The 20987-nt window shown below is 36.7% G+C and overlaps 1 protein-coding gene across 1 annotated transcript; it reads left to right on the top strand.

Annotated features, from left to right (window-relative positions):
• Nucleotides 1-6981, top strand: LOC140928046 (uncharacterized). The gene is made up of 9 exons (XM_073377771.1): nt 1-61; nt 255-284; nt 1183-1215; nt 1599-1634; nt 1774-1803; nt 1934-1963; nt 3112-3573; nt 4756-4898; nt 6670-6981. Exons 1-9 carry the CDS (start codon nt 1-3, stop codon nt 6979-6981), a joined length of 1137 nt encoding a protein of 378 aa, XP_073233872.1.
• Nucleotides 6982-20987: the final 14006 nt, after the last annotated feature.

Genomic DNA, 20987 nt, shown 5'->3' on the forward strand with positions numbered 1-20987 from the left:
ATGAGTACAAAGCTGTGGTTGATTGCACTGATTTCGTTAGCTGTTAGCTTCTGTTATGAAGGTAAATTAAAGTGACGATCGAAACTTTAAAATAATTGAAGAGATTTAATTTCGATATAAGCAGTAGACGTCAACAGTGAAATGATGATTGCGAAGTTTCTTTTTGAATGTTGCAGAAACTTTTATCTAGATAATTTTATCACCTCTTCTGCTCGTTTAATTGTGTATGTATGTTCTGTTTACAATTTTTTAAGCTTCTTCTAAGGAGGATACAGCAACAGGGGGTAAGTGCAGTGTTGTTCAACAGAATATCTTAGCCAGAGTAGTTATATCTGTATATTGAAGGATATGTAAGTTCATTAAAAAAATTAAAAAAAAGAAAGAAAGAAAGCGATATCGTATATTGTACCCGGGAGTGATGGAAACATTAAATGCTAATTTCGATTTTCAAGTGATGCTCTGCAAAACTGTGAACAAAAATTTGATATCCAACAATGATTTATTTTAATGCTTATGCCATGCATTACGATAGGTCACCCATGCTAATTCCGTAATCTAGAGACCGTTTTGTTTTTCATTTTAAAGTCATGATTGTTTTTCAAGCATAACAATCCAAAGGAAGTCAATATATCTCGAGAACTTTATTCAGAGGACGGGATTTAACGGGAGAGGGTTCTTTGGCGCTTTTTCGGGTGGTGACGAGCCGGACAGTGAAACACTAGCTTAGTCTATGTTCAGTTTAATTTTGCTACCTTAGTGCATTTCAATAGCATCATCATCATCGTTATCATAAGTGGTTATGGAAATGGATTTGATAACCGAGTATCGAACCCTCACATTTCTCATTGACCTGACGCAGTGCTCTATCTATTTTGCTTATTGAGCAAACTGGAGAGCATACCAACTTTGAGATTATAACTTGAAAACCCGATGGTGGAAATAAAATGACTTAAAATATATGAAATTAATCATATTGTGAACTGCGTGTGTAGATTAGGATATGACCGTGAATATGTCGATCTCAGTAGAAGGAAATAACAACCAAAGCAGATTAAAAGAAAAAAAAAGAAAGAAAAGAAAAACGGTTTTTCATTTCCGTCAATATCATCATCATCATCATCATCATCATCATCATCATCATTTTAATTAATTATTTAATTATTGTTCTTATTATATTTATAGTTGCAACGAGTGACGAAGAGGAGCTAGGGAAAGGTATTATTCTGTCCACCTTGATTCAGTGTATATGGAGCTTGACAATTGAGCAAGACGTAATTAGGAATTTTAGTTTACCAGTGTGTAGTTACTCAAGTGTTTTGTTTTGTACTTTGAGGAAAATACGAAGACTTGAGAGAAGAAAGTATTAAAATTCTTGATTATCATGTCGAGGCTGGTTGTTTATTTTTTGTGCACGGCCTTAAAACATGTTTATTCAGTGTCCATTTCCTGTTTTGCGGGTGCTACTCAATATCTGATCTTAAATAGGTTCCAGGCAATCTGATAAAGTATTTAGTCACTTTAGAAATAACAACAACAATAATAATAATAATAATAATAATAACGACTTATTGCTTTTATTTTAAATTTTGTGCTTGCAGCAGACAGCGAAGATGACTCGGATAAAGATCTAGAAGGTCTGTATGAGACAAAGTGAAAAAAAAAAAATAGCGTAATAAAAATAACCGTTACTGTACTTTATTTACATGACAAATTACTTATATAGAAGGTAAAAGGCCGGCTTATTTTTTTCTGTTTCATTTTTTGTATGTGCAGAGGACGATGAAAGTGACATGGATCAAGAAGGTAACTATTATAGTCATAAAAAAAATTTAAAAAAAAATACTATAATTAACAGCAAATCTCCCTCACTTATATTACGTAGCACGTCAAATTGTGTTAAAGAGGGTATCAATTATTTTCTTTTTAGTTACAGAGGAGAACGAAGAGGACTTTGACAGCGAAGGTTTGTATCGCAAACTTAGATTCTGCTATCATTGCTTTCAGAAACTAACTTTACATCCATGAACTGGTCCTAGCTCTGGTGCAAGTTAGCCGCCTAAACATTATATTCTTTTAATTCCATTCTCTCACCTTAACAATAGAAAAGATGGATAGGACAAAGAGGATGGGGTTTACATAATTAATCTGGATCTAATGTACCTATGGGGTTTTAGATGTAAATTTCCCAGATTTTTGTTCTTGCTTTAGTCAATTATCATTACATTTTTGGGTCTTTGATTTTCTTATATTGGGGTACGCGATCGAGTGACTAGAGGCTGTACCGGCTTTACCGCCTGTGAGGCCCTTTTAGAGGTTTTAGGGATAATAAATTAATTTATGGGATATTATATAACTATCCCCAAAGGGGAGGTGAATAGTGAATGGTCGTTAACCGAGAAGACCTGGGGACGAGGTTGAGTTGCTTTGGTTGTGAAAACAAAAAAATGGCGGACATTTCACTCGTTTCAAGATTGAGAACTAGGCGAAAAAATAGCTAAAAACATCGCAAGAAAAGCAAGAAGAAAACTCGAAGGGCGAGATCTGCTATTTGGAGAATACGGATGATTTGCGAAGATCAACAACCCTAAACGTGCACTATCGAGGATGAACTTAACATCGATGGATCGATGGAGGTAAGCATGTTTTAGCAATGTTTTTAAACTAGAAATTATCTTGAATGAATAATAAAACAATTATTGAATTCGGCATTCGTATCATATCGAGGAGGGTGTTATCCAACGAGGCCGTAGCGTAAGGAGGATAACACCCTCCGAGATCTCCATAATTCCTCATAAGATACTCAGCCTCATTCATTAACTATTAAATAATCAATTTTTTTTACTTTACCGCTGTTTTATTTATTTATTTGTTTTATTGTTCGTTTGTTTGTTTTTTTCTTTTTTGTGGGGGGTGGGGGGGTGGGGGGGGGGGGTAGGGGAGGTTACCCTTGACGTAATGTTCGCTTGTTTTCTTATCATTCAGAGTCAGTTTAGGCCAGTCTAAAGCTAGCTTACTATTGCTCGTTAAGGAGCCCAGAGGATGACCTTAAACCACGTGATTTTTTTCCTATTCCTTTAATTTATGTTTGTTTGTCTATTTATTTACTTTAAGATTACGAGGATCCGAGCCCATGGCTATGGGGGCGTCGGACTCGTTCCAAACCGAGTTCCCAAAGACGACGCACTTCTAGCGGTTCCTGGTGGAGACGACGTCGAACACCTGCCCCTGTACCACGCCCTCGCCCGCGCCCGCGCCCAAACCCTCCACAACCACGCCCTGCACCAACACAGCGACCTGCACGCCGATGTTCCTGGTGGAGAAGGTGCCGACCTCGTCCTGCTCCCCCTGTACCACGCCCTCGCCCGCGTCCGCGCCCAAACCCTCCACAACCACGCCCTGCTCCAACACAGGGACCTGCACGCCGATGTTCCTGGTGGAGAAGGTGCCGACCTCGTCCTGCTCCCCCTGCACCTCGTCCTCGCCCACAGCCTCGCCCACGCCCGGCTCCGATCCCTGTCCCTCGCCCACGCCCTATAACGTCACGTCCACGCCCACCAAATCCCCTTCCTTCACGTAAGCAATGTTTTTAAAATAACATTTCATACTTAAAAGGAGCTTCAACTGTAACGGAGATGTGTAAAAAGTAATACGGATGAATATTATGATTAAGTTCGATGGCGGATTTTTTGCCAGCTATGCATTACTTGCTATTTTCCATCAGTATGACTCTACTTAATAGTTTCATGTTCAATTAACGGATTTTATGGTCCCCTTGACTCCGGTTTACCATGTTTTGCGCGTGTCTTCGATCATATGAACAGGTGTTTTGTGTTGTGTTGATGTCAGTGTACAAAAAGCCATGCTGTACCCCCTGTACCGATCGGGTGACAACCGGCTGTAACTGCTTTACCGCCAGACGTACCGCAAGCGTACCACGTGTGCCGAGTTTACCGAGTGTGAGGGGGTCCCAACGACGGTTCCCTCCTAAATGTATTAAAAACACTTTTAGTTTATACAGAGTACATTTATATCGCCAGAAATGCATTCTAAGAGGCGCTATAAAATTTGTTTCTGTTCGGTCGTCCTAGGGCTTCACTATTATTTTCCCCCCAAATTTAGATGCAATTGAAAGTTTAACTAACGGTCCCTGAAGGCCTTTAATATTCCGGCTGCACCGAGCGTACCTGGTGTACCAGCACTGGGAATTTCCACTTTAGAAAATATTTTGATCCACGAATCCACAAGTACGAGAACGACTTCAACCCGTTCTCGTACTCGAAGCCGTTTTCGCAGCTTTCTATGTTAGCGATGACACCGAGTTCGAGTTTATAGAACTGTGTAGGAAATATCGCGTTCGGTTGCTTTTCCTCGACTTCAAAAGCAGTATTTTACATAAAACATAATATAAGGAATGTTCAAGATTTTAAAGAGAGGCTAGAAACGAAAAGAAACTGCATTAAACGATCGGAATTTACCTTTGAAAACCACCTTTTCCCAGTCGTTCTACCCACTTCGAGTTTTTGGTGAGAACTCGTCGTAGTGCAACTTGACAGGACGACTTGAAAACGTGGAGATGCGCAGAACGGATGCGCAGTACGCAAAATCGCTGATCTCGTTCTAGAACTCGTACTCGTTGTCGATGCTAACAACCTCTATTATTGTCTTTAACATCACCGTTATTTTATTATCAATGTTTTATAGCAGCCATCCCTTATTTTTACAGCTACTTATTATATTTTCCATTTTTCCGTCAAGGCTCTTGTATTTTAAAGACGTTTAATGGAGTCCATTTTACAACACCAAATAATCCACGTTTTGACCAAACCATTCGTGTAGAAGAGGGATTTTACAATCTCATCAGAAGGATCGATCAATACGCTGGTGAATGCTCAGTTACGGTTAGTAAGGCTTTAAGTTAAGGAAAATATACGATTTTTAAAATCTTGCGTCGAAGCGAAGGTCATCAAATCATTGTCATTATAGAGCCAGCAAGTTTTTAATAACGTTAGTTCAACCACGATTCTGGCTACCTATGACAGAGAAACTTAAAATACATTTCTACATAAATTATCCTTAAAACAAAGTTGTTTTTCTTCTCAGTCACTGGATTGTAGATATATTCCCTGAAAACGTAGGGAAACTCTGTGAAAGTGAAATTTCAATTTAGTAGTATTATTTATCCGTCATGGCCGATTCCAAAAAAAGAAGAAAAAAACAAGAACAACAACTGACAAAAAAGACAAACATACAAACAAAAAACAACAAAAACAACCGCAACATGCTCTACCAATTGTAGAACTTTTCAGAACATTTGTCGACAATGTGAGCACAGTTACTGACATGGTGTATGAATAGGACAGCAAATAAAGGGCAATGTAATGGGTTTAGAGCGGATGTCTTCAAATATAGACCAACGAGACTACCCTGTGTATTCTATTACTGACAATATAAATTCAACTTTCATTCGATAAATATTTTGGCGACAAAGCGAATACCAAGACCGGGCTACGAAAAGACTTGATGTCAATCTATTTTAACCCAATCCAGAAGGCTTCTTACTGTGTTGTAAGGGTTTTAATACACCTAATTAATTGTCATGTTCTTGAAACGATTGCAGTTAGATTACTTTATGTAATTTTGAGTAAATCATGTATTATTTAACGAAATATTGACGACTTTACCCGAGCAGAATTTTGTCCTTGAAATTTCAAAGGCCTAAAATTACATCCGATATATGATTTTAAACAGAGCGAAAAAGACAGTCCACATTAAAAAGGAATATTTACGCTGTCAAAATAGGCTTTTAAAACTTTGGGCAACATTTGAACTGAATTACTTGGAACGTAATATTCACGGAGCACCCGAGTAAAAATTTCACCTTGACTTGATATTTAGGAGGTCCGGTGCGACATCGGTCAATTCTCAGACAGTTTTTACGTTTAGCCTAGGCAATCGTACTGACCATTTACTATATTGCTCTCTTCAGTAAGTTGTTTGAATGGATCGCATCTAGCTGGAAGGATAAGTTGCTCTAATCAGATGTTAGAAAAAAAGAAAGAATACATACACCATGTTTTTTTTTGCGACAAGAAAGATAGCAATGTCATTTTCCGACATGATCTCAACTTCAAACCAAAAGCATTTTAAAAGACACTAGAAATTAAATATTACAACCATGGGGAAGATAAACTTATCAGAGAAAAGGTAAGCGTATTGGGCAAAAATATACATGTATGTCCAGGTAATTGAATTACTGATGCCCCGATATCATGAATATTGCTTTCTATAGCAGTTTGAATTTTCCTATTCAAGAGCGTATAAAAAATGTATTCAGCATAATGCAGGTTCAAGCTGGGGTCTCAGTCTTTCGACAATCTAGGGAGCGAGCATATTGATTTGTTTGTTTGTTTGTTTGTTTGTTTTATTTGAGCACTATAGGTCAAGTAAGGCTGAAATGAAGAACATCGTCTTGAGAATAAGAGATGATTTTTGCGGACATCCTCTCTTAAATAACGAACTAAATGCACACTTCAGTAAAATAAGTAAATATAGGCAGCACGTATTTAAGATTGCGCTCGCACACAAACAAACCAACATTTAGAATTAATGAAAATTAACACTGAAAGCTGTGCACAATAGACCGTTGATAAAACACTCTTTGTTTTCTAGGTTTTTGTCACGAGTTCATTCAGGACTAAAGTTGTACAGGCGAAAAATAGTAACCATCTGGTCGGTCATGCGATTGATATGAATCTGCAAGATCGAAATGGATACTGCAGTAGCAGTTGTCTGTTGAACCCAAACAAGTCGCTCGCCGGTGTCACGTGTTTCATCTCCAGAATTCGAGCTGATCCGAGACTTCGATGGGGTGGAGACTTCAAAAAAGTAGACCCAGTTCACATCGACGACAATTTGTATTACCGAGACGTAAATGAGTGGAACAGGCTTCGCCGGTGCTTTATTGCATCAGACCGAGGCTAAAACTGCTTTGTCTTCAAGTCCATTTTTATGCATATCTTTGGTTTAGTTTGTTTTTATCTCTTTAGGATGTTTTGTTTTGTGATAATAATATTAAATGCAATGAATATGATAGGAGTGGCATTGCGTCGAAGCATTATTAGGCCGCGTGCAAACGGACGCAACATTGTTCACCGACAACTCCCAACATTGTTGGATGTTACATGTTGCGTCCGTTTGCACACCCTGTTGCATGTTGTTGGATGTTGTTGCCTGTTGTAGCGCAAAGTTTGAAACCGGTCAATGAAACTTTTCGCCCCGTGCAAGCGGACGCAACATTGTTGGGAGTTGTTGTGCCCGTTTGCACTTAGCCTTAGGCGCCAGTATGGCTACCACGCTTTTCGCTACTCTTATGGTTTTTATCGTTTTTACTAATATTTATCCGCTTTGGACGAAAGCAACAGCTCTCCGGGAAATCTGACATACCCAGAAAACACTGGTAGCTTATTCCAGAGTGGACTAGACTCTCTCTTACACTTCATCGCTAGAGTTCGGTTTGCTAGTTCTTCTCAGAGGAGGATTCGACTAGCCATTGTGGTATGGAAGACCTGGTATGCCTGTGGTGTAGATGGACGGTCGCTCGCTCCCTCGCTCGCTCGGTGTACGGTCACGTGATTACCAAATTTTGTCGGACTGGTAGATTACCACATTTCTTTATCTATGGGGCGCCGCCCAAGTGCGGTGCTTCGCGCCGCGCGTGAAGCTCCGCTATAAACTTTGACTGAACAAGTTATATTTTTTTATCCTTACATTTATAGGCCATGTAAAGCAGTTGTAATTAGTTTTAGTTTTAACTTAAGCTTAACTGATGATTTCCCGTGTTTAAATAAAGATTTACATACAAACATACATAAATAAAGCTAGCATGTCTCACGCATATTGAGTTATTATTTATTTTGGTTTTATGTTTCTGTAGGTGTTTGTGACTGTTTACCCGCCGGTTTTTCTTTGTCCTCTTTGAAGCCTTAACCTTTTTAGTATGGCTAAGCAACCTTTCAATAAAGATTTTTGTTTCTTTTCTTTTCTCCGAAATCCCTGGATCTGAATAGCAATATACGCGTGGTGTTGTCCGCGGATGTGATTATTTTCTGATTGTCTGCTATGTTTTGACTACAGGCTCTAAAGCCATTCAAAATACTTCATTTAGATGATGTAGTGATCTACGTGTTACAGCCAATCAAATTATTTTCCACACATTTCGGGAAAAAACCACGTGGCCTTCAGACACGATTAGCAACGGTCGATTACAGACGCCCCTTATCCGAATTTTTTTTTTCTTTCTTTGGTGCATAGGCTATTTTGAGAGCAGCCTGGCTTTATTCTCCATTGTTTTGTACGGCGCAAAAAGGAAATGGAAAAGATAGTGCCTCCGCCAAAGTGAACATATCACATCATTTACCTTGAACTGAGTAAAGAATAGTAAGCTTACATAGACTCCGCTCGACGAAGCAAAATATTTTATAAGTTTGACGGCTTGGGCTATGGTTTTCTTGCTAACTACCCGGCATGGGGACTGTTGTTGGGATCTTAAAGTTTCTCACCAAGAAAAAAAGTACAACAAGTAGTGGAAATTCAGTTCCAAACGCAAGTTGATCTTGTCTTTAGACAAGTTGCCATGCATCTCTCTTTCTCTCTGTCGAGTCTGGCTTAAACGAGTTAAAACTTTGGACTTTCTTGTCCGTTCGGATTTAATTCTGATATCAGATCACTTATGTTGGATTATAAAGGTATAACTATCCCTTTTTATAAAACAGGTTCATTTCTTCCAATTTCCGTGCTGCAGCGAGGCCGCTGCTGGTACCCGTTTAGAGCAGTTTTCCTGATCATGAGTTAACGTTCCCATCATCAGTTAACAAGGCAGAATGTATGCTTTGGAAGATAAGTAAACCAAATGACACTGGTCTCACCGCAGTCACTCCTTCCCAGCTGTATACTAATTCTATTTACCTATTTATTGTGTTTTTTATTCTACTCATTGTAATTTATTGTGTGGCACATTAATAAGATAAAATGAATAAGAAATGAATATATTGAAAGCAGCACAGTCTCTGTGACTAATTTAATCAAGGTCAATATACGCTCGGTCGCAACTAAACACAAAGTATAAGACTCGGCAACTGATAAGGGTTACTGGGAGAGACTGATCTAAAAAGTGGCTGCAACAAATAGCATTTAACCTATCTATCAGTTTCCTCCATTTCTTCCATTTTCTCCTGACCATAACAAAATTAAATCATTTATTTAGGAAGCATGTTCAATTAAGATTGCTTGACATTGACCTCTACTTCGCCTAGGTCCATAGAAAGCCAAAACAACAAACAAGAGAACAAATTAAACTTATCCTTATCCCTACAAGAGTGACAATTTGCTTCAATTGGCATCCAGACTAGCGCGGACAACATTTTTCGTCGTTCTTTGCTTACCTAGTAGTGTAGTGTACGCAAGTTGTTACGAAAAGGCGTCTGCGAGAACAGGGAGTCTTTAGTCTCCCCCCCCCCCAAAAAAAAAGCCAAAAAAAAAAAAAAAAAAACTTTGTATTCAAGCAAAGTCTATTACCAAGACATTTTCAACTTGGTAATCTATAGCTTTTAGGCCCTATATGACCGATGAAGCTTGACACTTAAGCTAACTCTAAGTAGAGAATTCAAAGCCATATCCACCCACGACCTGACAGAGTGCCGCAGCCGAGCATATCAGTGCAAGGAATCCTGACATTGGCAAATCAGCTGGAAATACGTAAGGAATTGAGTATGACAAACGTAAACTAGACACATGATCAGCAAATATTTTCTAAAGAGCGTTATTGACGATATCACACTTTCGCAGCACCCATTTCGCCCGTAGAGTTTGTTATGGAGGTCTGTTCACACCCCATGGAAAGTAAGCTTAGGGTCTGAGCTTAAAGATGAGACCAACTGCATGGTAAGAATGAAGGCAAGCCCTAAGTGAAAATTGTCACTGCAGTCATATTTAATAATTTGTTTGTTTTTTGTGTTTGAGTTTGTTTATATTTTTTTTTTCCGGGAAGAAGAGACGATCCTTTTCCTTAAACGGCTCTTCTCAAGGGGAGTCTATAACGTCCATTTCAACCTCCAGAAATTACCTTGACCCAATATTCGCCCGGGTGAACATCTATGACACTAACGTTGAATTTGTTCTTTTTCAGTGTAGCATGTCAAACGACCTTGTCTCCATTGAACGTCGCTACTCTTCTCGATTTTTTTTAGTCTTATTATTAATCATTCTTGTGGTGTTTCTGAATTACTAATAATAATAATAATAATAATAATAATAATTATAATAATAATAATAATAATAATAATAATAGTAATGGTTTATTAACAGTGTATCCACCTAGTGGCTCTTCACCTGTTAAAAACTACAATATATATAAAACAGAAAAACTATAATAATTACTACAAAAACAAATTGAATTAAAATCAGCAGTATAAAAAAATATCGGACTATAAAAGGATATTGTATAAAAAAATAAAAATGTTCTAAAAATTAATAAAACCTTATATACACTTTACAAACTATTTACAAATGTTATTTAATAGATAGGCATTAACTTCCCTACAATATACTTTGAAGTCGCTACAGTTTCTAATATTTTCCGGAAGGACATAACTTGGCAGCAGAGTCTTGAAAAGTGCCCCTCTCCATTGGTATAGTTAATCTTGTTGCTGCTCCTGACCGCAAATATCGGAGATGTTTAACTGTATCTAGTGGTACGTAAGACGGCAATCTAGGGGAGTACAAAGCCCGGCGAACGGGTTTGAGAACGTGGAAATCTCTTCGCTGTCTTACTGGTAACCACCCTGTCTTAACAATATCGTTAATGTCATTTACATAACTATTCAGGACAAAACTAGCAGCTACTAGCTGGACACGTTGTAAACGTTTTAGTTGAAATTCCGGCAAACGGTAATAGACAGTGTCACAATAGTCAAGTTTTGATAGCACCAGTGACTCCACTAAGTGCTTTCTGAGTCTATAACCAGCAAAGTTCTTAAGTTTTCTTATTATTTGTATTTTTCCGTAACAGCCGCTTGCACGTTGCTGTGTAAGATTAAAAAATAGATATTTTCCATTTTTTTTTCCCAAAAAAATGGCTGCACCGTTCTTTCCTGTTAAATATATTGTACCAGCTCCAGGGTTGTTTGGGGCTTAATGGGGCTGTGCTTACTTCTGAGGCCCGCCTCTATAAGTTAAAAGCTGCTCATGATAAGGCCAGCTAAGGTCAACAAAAGTATTTTTAATTTTTACCTGAAAATGTGGTTACAATCTGATCTGACGTAATGTAACTTCATAATGCTTTAATGTGAAGAAAAAAGAAAATAAAAAAAGGGAATTTAATAGAAAGTGCTTCATAAATTTATGAAGATAATCTTTGACAAAAATAACAGAGAAGTCATGATCACGTCCTTCGTTAAAAAAAAAAACGGAGCTGGATCGGACCGCCACCTTCGATCAGCCAATTTTTATAAATCAGATGTATTCCACTATAAATTATAAATGAGATGTTAAAAATGATGAAAAAATGCTTAAGTAAGTATACGGTAACAATTCAATTTGGATATTTGCTAAATGGCTGTTAAAGGACGGTTGCCACGGTATCATTAATATTGGCAATACTCATTAATGTTGTTCATCAGTGTGAAGGTCATACTGAAGTTTGAATAGTATTTGTTTCTTTTACTTTCTTTTAAGGGCATTTATAAAACGCTACACAAAGAAAAAGAGGCTTTAGTATTCCCCCAATTGTTGTTCAACTACACATCTTAAAATTAACATCAAGGTTAATTTGGGTTTATCTTAAGGCTTCCCTCTTTTTTCGTTCTACCCACAAAGAGGGCAAATTTTTCATTTGATCAAACTACTGCCTGCCAGCTTAACCAGAATTTACCGAAACGAAAAGACTCGCTTTTTTCTCTGCGTAACAGAAAGTAAAATCACTGTTGTAGTCTTCCTTGTTTCTAATTATGGCTGCAATGGTTGAAGTAAGCCTTGTTGTGGGCTAATATTTGATCTATCGGTTAATATCCTGCGGGACTTCGTGCGTATTTATATTTTGCTTGAGCTTGAGTGCTAACTAAAAGTACGCAGCCGATATAACTCAAAAAATGTAAATTATTCTGAAGGCTCTCTTTCGGCAACTACAAACTGCTTGTTCACATTTGAGAAGGTATACCCTTTTAAGGTCAATTTTATTTTTATTTTGTGTTGATATATTTTTCAAGGTAGAAATTATGTACAAATGTATTACCCATTTAATTAATTTATTTATTTTAACATTTGTATTATTATTATTTTATTTTATTTTATTATTTTTTTTTTTGTGTGTGTGTGTGTGTGTGTGGTAACTCCTCCATGAGCCTTTAGCGATAAACTAGAAACATTCATAGTTAACCCATTTCTTAAATGGAATCTCCTTATCCAGTAAAAGCAGGCGTAAAACCTTCTACCTACAAATTGGGTATAGTTTCCTTAAACCCATGTTTAGGTCGATTCCAGTTGAAATGTATTTCCTTACTCTTTGCGTCGGTAATTATGCTTTGATTTTTGCTATGCTTCCACAATGCTGACAAAATATTAGATTTTACATGTGATCATGTCAGTGGTACTCGCCATGGATTGCTTTGGGAATATTTTACTTTCGAAAGGCAATACCCACCGCCACATCAGAATAATCTGCGAACGACAAAGTTGATGTAATGAGATATGTGACGCTACTGGGAAACTCTAAGCTGATGATGAATGCAAGAGTTGCCGTGTTATAAAACTGCTTGACTTTAACGTAGTTAACTTTCTTGTTTGGTTATGAACCATAAGCAGCTAATACACTTGACAACAGGTGTTTAGGGAAAAAATACATTTTTAATTGTCTTAAACTGTCTTTGTATTGACTGGACATTCTTTACAATAATAATTACATACTCCAGGTATACATTATCACGTTTGACACTCCAAACGTGGAGTGTAGTTTCTATGATATTGAACAATTTTTACCTGATCAGCACAAAAAAGAAAAAAAAAGTAGAAAGCAAATTAAAGAGAATATCGAGGAGCTTCCTTATTTACTGAGATTCCAATTAAAATATATTGGCATGAAAATTACAACCCAACACTCCAAATGCTATTATTTTCACGATTTGACACAGTAAAATTAACACGAGAAAAAGATACCGCAAGTGTCAAACCAAATTTTGCCTACTCATAATATCACGTATATGTACTTCACAGAAAATAAGTCAATCATTTGTTTAGGACTACGCGACAACGCTATTGTATTTAAGTAAAAATAGAAATACAGGAAGCTTTATTAGTTCATCTTTCTTTCCGTTTTTGTTTTGTTTTGTTTTGTTTTATTTTTTTTTTTTACTTTTTCAGCTATTACCTTCTGACATGGAGGTATGGTAAGAGTCGAAAGTTGATATTGTGATGGTTCCTTAGTTACAATGTTTTCTGACCCAATACGAGTATTACAAAAACATTGAAAAAGAGCACATATTATATAATTTATAATTAAATATTTAAGGACTTGGCTTACTAGGTAACTCTGTTGTTAGCTGTACGGCATCCTTCCGTGTTTCTGTCGAACACGACTGAAAATCCAAGTAAATAAGTATTGTTCTTTTATTACAGGTATAATTGCTTGGTAAATCAGTGCTATTTTCAACGATAGAGGCATCTCTTAGCGGAAGTCATCCTTTCTCTACAGTGGAAAAAGAAATGTTTTCCCAAAGAAATAGAACAAAAAGCCGGGAAAAAATCCTATCTCATGTATAACTATGGAAATGCTGGTGTAGAATGAAAACTGCTTTCTCGTTTCTTAATTATATTAAATTGCATCGAAAAAGGTGTATTGATCTTAGCGAAGCTCCCGCAATACAGGTTCCAGAATATTATATTGTATGTATTCTCTGATCACGTCATTGTTATTCACCATAGCTTGGATCGAATATCTTTTTCTTTAAAGAATATGTCCCCTATTTGCTCACAAGGCGTTGCCTGGGTTTACTTTAAGAACGGTTGGCCAACGCGCCTCAGCGATGTTACTTGACTTTACTATTGACATGGCTAGCAGATACATAGAAAAAAGGAAAAGTAAAAAAAAAAAAAGAAGAAGAAGAAGAAGAAGAATTCAAAAAATAATTTCCAAAGAAAAAGAAAAAAAATGCAAAGTATATTTAGCATTACTGAGGATTCGATAGAAAAATATTGAACATGTGAATTAAAAACCAACGCTATTTAGAGGAATCATGCTTCGTGGGCTCGTTTAAGCTTCATTTCAGATTTCGGAAGAGGGTTTCTTTTGTTTTATTAAGTTAATATTATTGTTTAATATTTTGATCAAGTTATAATAAGCATGAAAAAGGATCCCGTAAGTGTGAACAAAAGTTTACCCCCTCTATTATGAGCTTCAAGGAATCTGCTTTTTTTTTTAATCCGCGATCAGCTGGAAAATAACTTAACATCGTCTTGACGACAGCATGAGTTCACGAAGGAGAACTAAATTAAACCTGCAGTTATACTTGACCTTAGGTCTTGTCATCTAAATATATATAATTTCTGAAATGGATAAAAGGGGAATAAATACGAAAATCTTTAAGAAACTGCCCTTAACGTTATTATGAATACAAAGCTGTGGTTGATTGCACTGATTTCGTTAGCTGTTAGCTTCTGTTATGAAGGTAAATTAAAGTGACGATCGAAAATGTAAAATAATTGAAGAGAAGAGCAGGGTCGAATCTACACATATTGAGCTTTCAATTTCGATATAAGCAGTAGACGTCAACAGTGAAATGATGATTGCAAAGTTTCTTTTTTAATGTTGCAGAAACTTTTATCTAGATAATTTTATCACCTCTTCTGCTCGTTTAACTGTGTATGTATGTTCTGTTTACATTTTCTTAAAGCTTCTTCTAAGGAGGATATAGGAACAGGGGGTAAGTACATTGTTGTTCAACAGAATATCTTCGCCAGAGTAGTTATATCTGTATATTGAAGGATATGTAAGTTCATTAAAAAAAAAAAAGAAAAAAAAAAAAGAAAAAAAAAGAAAGCGATATGGTATATTTTACCCGGGAGTGATGGAAACATTAAATGCTAATTTCGATTTTCAAGTGATGCTCTGCAAAATCTATGAATGAAAATTTGATACTTTACCGATAATGATTTATTTTAATGCTTATGCCATGCATTAGAATAGGTCACCAATGCTAATTCCGTATTCTAGAGTCCGTATTCTTTTTCATTTTAAAGTCATGATTGTTTTTCAAGTATAACAATCCAAAGGAAGTGAATATATCTCGAGAACTTTACTCAGAGGACGGGATTTAACGGGAGAGGGTTCTTTGGTGTTTTTTTTTTGTTGTTGTTTTGTTTCTTTGTTTCTTTTTTTTTTTTTCTGGTGGTGACGAGCCGGACAGTGCAACACTAGCTTAGTCTATATTTGACAATGTTCAGTTGAATTTTGCTACCTTAGTGCATTTAAATACCATCATCATCATCGTTATCATAAGTGATTATGGAACTAGATTTGATAACCGAGTATTGAACCCTTACATTTCTCATTGACCTGACGCAGTGCTCTGTCTATTTTGCTAATTGAGCAAACTAGAGAGCAGACCAATTTTGAGTTTATGTCTTAAAAACCCGATGGTGGAAATAAAATGACTTAAAATAAATGAAATTAATCATATTTTGAACTGCGCGTGTAGATAAAGATATAACAGTGAATATGTCTATCTCAGTAGAAGGAAATAACAACCAAAGCAGATTTAAAGAGAAAAAAAGCGGTTTTTCGTTTCCGTCCATATCATCATTATCATCATCATTATAATTATTGTTCTTATTATATTTATATTTGCAACGAGTGACGATGAGGAGCTAGGGAAAGGTATTATTCTGTCCACCTTGATACAGTGTATATGGAGCTTGACAATTGAGTAAGGCGTTATTAGGAATTTTAGTTTACCAATGTGTAATTACTCAAGTGTTTTGTTTTGTACTTTGAGGGAAATACGAAGACTTGAGAGAAGAAAGTATTAACATTCTTGATTATCATGTCGAGGGTGGTTGTTTATTTATGTGCACGACCTTAAAACATGTTTATTCAGTGTTTATTTCGTGTTTTGTGGGTGCTACTCAATATTTGATCTTAAATAGCTTCCAGGCAATCTTATAAAGTATTTAGGCGCTTTAGTAGTAGTAGTAGTATAGTAGAAGTAATAATAATAATAATAATAATAATAATAATAATAATAATAATAATAATAATAATAATGATGGTGATGATGATGATGATGATGATAAAAACCATTCATATAAGTGGTTTTGAGACACTCCACGACTTATTGATTTTAATTTAAAATTCGTGCTTGCAGCAGACAGCGAAGATGACTTGGATAAAGATCTAGAAGGTCTGTATGAGGCAAAGTGAAAAAAAAAACAGCGTAATGAAAATAACCGTTACTTTACTTTTTTTACATGACAAATGACTTATATAGAAGGTAAAAGGCCGGCTTATTTTTTCTGTTTCATATTTTGTATGTGCAGAAGACGATGAAAATGACATGGATCAAGAAGGTATCTATTATAGTCATAAAAAAAACCCCATAATTAACAGCAAATTTCCCTCACTTAAATTACGTAGCACGTCAAATTGTGTCAAACAGGGTATAAATTATTTTCTTTTTTGTTACAGAGGAGAACGAAGAGGACTTTGACAACGGAGGTTTGTATCGCAAATATAGATTCTGCTATCATTGCTTTCGCAAACTAACCTTTCAAAACTGTCGCGAAAGGAGAAACCATTTTGAATCCAGTCCCCAATTCACATGCAAAACAGTGAACATCCAAGGATTTTCCGAGTTACGGGAGCCAATCAGAAGGTGCCAAAATTACTATCCACATATTTGGTGAACACTATTAAGGGATAATTGACAAAATAATTTAGTGGATGATTTTTTAGGAATAATGATATTACGAAATTACGTCCTGGATGTACATTAATTTATTTTATTATTCTTTCCAAATATTTTCCCGATTCTGATTGGCTAAAAGCACACGTTCAATTCACCATAATCAGTTACTTATGACCCAATTTGGAAGAATGCAGCGTTCTTACAGGTTCATGCACCGTTAACCGAGAAGACCTGGGGACGAGGTTGAGTTGTTTTGCTTATGAACTTGAAAAATGGCGGACATTTCACTCGTTTCAAGAGTAAGAACTAAGCAAAAAAATAGCTAAAAACATGGCAAGAACAGCAAGGAGACAACTCGAAGGGCGACATCTGCTATTTGGAGAATATTTGCGGAGCTCAACAACCCTACGACGTGCACTATCGAATATGAACTTAATATCGATGAATCGATGGAGGTAAGAATGTTTCGGCCATGTTTTTAAACTACGAATTATTTTGAATGAATAATAAAACAATTATTGAATTCGGCTTTCGTATCATATCGAGGAGGGTGTTATCCGTCGAGGCCGTAGGCTCAGGAGGATAACACCCTCCAAGATCTCCATAATTCTTCATAAGATACTCAGCCTCATTCATTAATTCTTAAATAATCCATTTACATTTTTTTTAAACTTTACCGGTGTTTTGCTTGTTTTTTTAATTGTTCCTTTTTTTCTTCTTGGAGGTGGGGGGGGGGGGGGGGGGGGGGTTACCCTTTGACCTAATGTTCAGTTATCGCTTGTTTTCTTATCATTCAGAGTCAGTTTAAGCCAGTCTAAAACTAGCTTACTTACAAAGGAGCCCAGAGGATGACCTTAAACCACGTGATTTTCTTTTCTATTCCTTTATTTTGTTTGTTTGTTTATTTATTTATTTTAAGATTACGAGGATCCAAGCCCATGGCTATGGGGGCGTCGGACTCGTTCCAAACCGAGTTCCCAAAGAAGACGCACTTCTGGAAGTTCCTGGTGGGGACGACGTCGAACACCTGCCCCTGTACCACGCCCTCGCCCGCGCCCGCTCCCAAACCCTCCACAACCACGCCCTGCACCAACACAGCGACCTGCACGCCGATGTTCCTGGTGGAGAAGGTGCCGACCTCGTCCTGCTCCTCCTGCACCTCGTCCTCGCCCACAGCCTCGCCCACGCCCGGCTCCGATCCCTGTCCCTCGCCCACGCCCAATAACGTCACGTCCACGCCCACCAAATCCCCTTCCTTCACGTAAGCGATGTTAAATAATATTTCATACTTAAAGGAGCTGTGTCACGAAATTCAGTCAAATTAGTTAATTACAAAATGGATAAAAATAACTGCTTAAAACATTAAAGGAAGGTTAAAATGACCTAACAGATACAAGAGATGTCACGGATGGGCAAAACAGAAGAAGATTGAAACGGATTGAAATTAGGGTTTTTGAAAACTGTTCAGCCTAACAGTTTTTCAAAGTTTATCTCTTCTGTTTGCAACTTCAAAAATAATGCTCATGAGACAGGTCTCAATGGGGTGGTGGCATTTACGGTTATCGGCTAAATTTTGGCTCTTTTACGGCTATCGGTTAATTTGTTTTCAGTTACGGTTAGCTATAAAGTTAAAAATGGAGTTCTTTGTTTCAAAGAGTTAAATATTAATAAAGCTGTATTTTTGTTTTGTATCTTGAAAGCAAAATAAATGTCTTAGGATCATCTCGGGATGAAATAAGTTATTCTCCTGAAAATTTTTGATATTTTATAAGTCATACTCTTATCATTTTAAGCACAGAAATGTTAACTATGAAATCAAAACGTTTGTCATCTTTTGTATCTTAGCGTGATTTCCTTTTTCTTCAGGGACTAATGATTGGTTCTTCGCGTTGCTTTGTATTTGCTACCCTCTTCTCTTTTTACTAGGGTCTTTACCCAACTGAAGAACAGATTGTACAACATGAACTAAAAAAAGAACAAGCATACATATTGAGACTCGAACATTTCTGTGACTCACATTTACAAGTGTCGGAGCCAAGCTGAGGAGTGCACGGCTTTGAAGATCTTTGACGCAGGATTCTCATTCTCTTCAACTGACATGAACTCTTTGTTTAAAATAGAAACAAAAGGTTAAGCTATTGCCAGTCAACTTAAATTTTTTGTGAGCCATGAAAATGACCATTCCTAATAAAAGACATAACAGTTTATTTGAACAGAATCTTCATGAAAAGCAAAACTAGCAGAAACGGGAACGTAAAGAGCCAAAGTAGCCGCGAAATAAGAAACATAACCGTTATAAGTGAGTTTAGCACGTTCCTGGAATTATCAAATCTAAGGAGCAAAATTTTTTTACGGTTAACTCTTTTTTTGCTATTTACGGCTGACGGTTAAAATTTTTCAATTTTAACGACTATCGACTAAATTTTGGGCCATTTTACGCCTATCGGTTAACCCCATTGAGACCCTTCCAGAAGTACCGCGAGCGAACCACGTGTACCGAGTTTTCCCTAGTGTCAGGGGCACCCAACGACAGTTTCCTCCTAAATGTATTAAAAACACTTATAGTTTATACAGAGTACATTTATATCGCCAGAAATGCATTCTAAGAGGCGCTATAAAATTTGTTTCTGTTCGGTCATCCTGGGGCTTCAGTATTATTTTTCCCGAAATATTTAGATGCACTTGAAAATTTAACTAACGATCCCTGAAGGCCTTTAATGTTTCGGCTGCACGAGAGCGTACCTGATGTACCAGCACTGAGAATTTCCACTTTAGAAAATATTTTGATCCACGAAACAAAACAAGCTATTATCCAATCACTGTATAAATTTGAAGTCGTTTGAAGTCACGTGAAGCGAGGCTTGTTATTATAAAATTTCTGGATGAAAGTCGGGTGTACGCGAAGACGAAAATAAATGAATGAATAAATAAATAAATAATTCAGGTGTCCTATTTACGAAGCCCCAGGCAAACAACCGTTATTCATTAGATACCAGCATGCATGTTAACCGTCACTGGTCGGATTCAAATCCCTTCAAAAACGACTCATAAAGACACAAGAACACAGGTAGTTGTATCCTCTTAACTAATACAGCTTAGATGCATCTAATTATTTCATTAGCATATTCATCGCTCGGGTTAAATTCCCTGCGACATGGACTTAATAGCAATAAAGCGGCGAAATCCCCAAAGATTATATCTACTGTCCAGGTGAAATCATCTCATCTAAACTGTAATTTTAATGGCAAGTATCGGTGGCCAGGACGTACTCTAGTAGTTTAAGGCCTGGAACTGAGGGGTTTAGCTGTGGAAAATGAATTATTGGCTATAACTTCGGCATAGATGATAGCGCTAAATCAAAATTTCGCACACATAAAGAACTCATCGTCCTTATCATTATAAAGTATAAAGATTGTACTAATAATACACGTGATATGTCACCTGACCATTTTGCTAAAAATTGTAAACTATTGACCAGTTGGTGGCCGGTTTAAGAAAATAAATCCAGAAAAAAAAAAATTCCAATCCATATTAAATAGTGCTAACACTTCACGTTTGGGATGACCGTCCATTGCGCTTCAATAAAAATAAACAAATAAATAAATATGAGGAAAAACATCATTTTAAATGCCCAAAAATTAATCTTAAATTATTTAAAACTTTAATTTCAAACTTTGCGTACATTGATTCCAGACGTAGAAAGTTAGGTATCTTTATCCCGTTTCAGAAATGCCAATTTGTTTATCCAAACAAAGTATAAATTCGCCGCCAATTCGACAATTCTCTTCATTTTCAGATTTGGGTTATGTGACAGGTCACGTGACCATAATAAAACGTTAAGGCAGAAGAAAGCCTCAAGATTTACTTTGGGGAGAAATTCATTCTGTTCTAGGTCTCCTAAGGAGAGATATTGCCAATCATTCATATGCTCCGAACACACTTTTGACCCAGGCCTTAAACCCCTTAAGGAAATCAAGGTTTAGCAAACTTTGTAAAGACACCAGCCTAATCATACTTTTACTCGTCGGAATAAACCGT

The sequence above is a fragment of the Porites lutea genome, chromosome 1 (assembly GCF_958299795.1).
Source record: "Porites lutea chromosome 1, jaPorLute2.1, whole genome shotgun sequence".
Lineage (NCBI taxonomy): Eukaryota > Metazoa > Cnidaria > Anthozoa > Scleractinia > Poritidae > Porites > Porites lutea.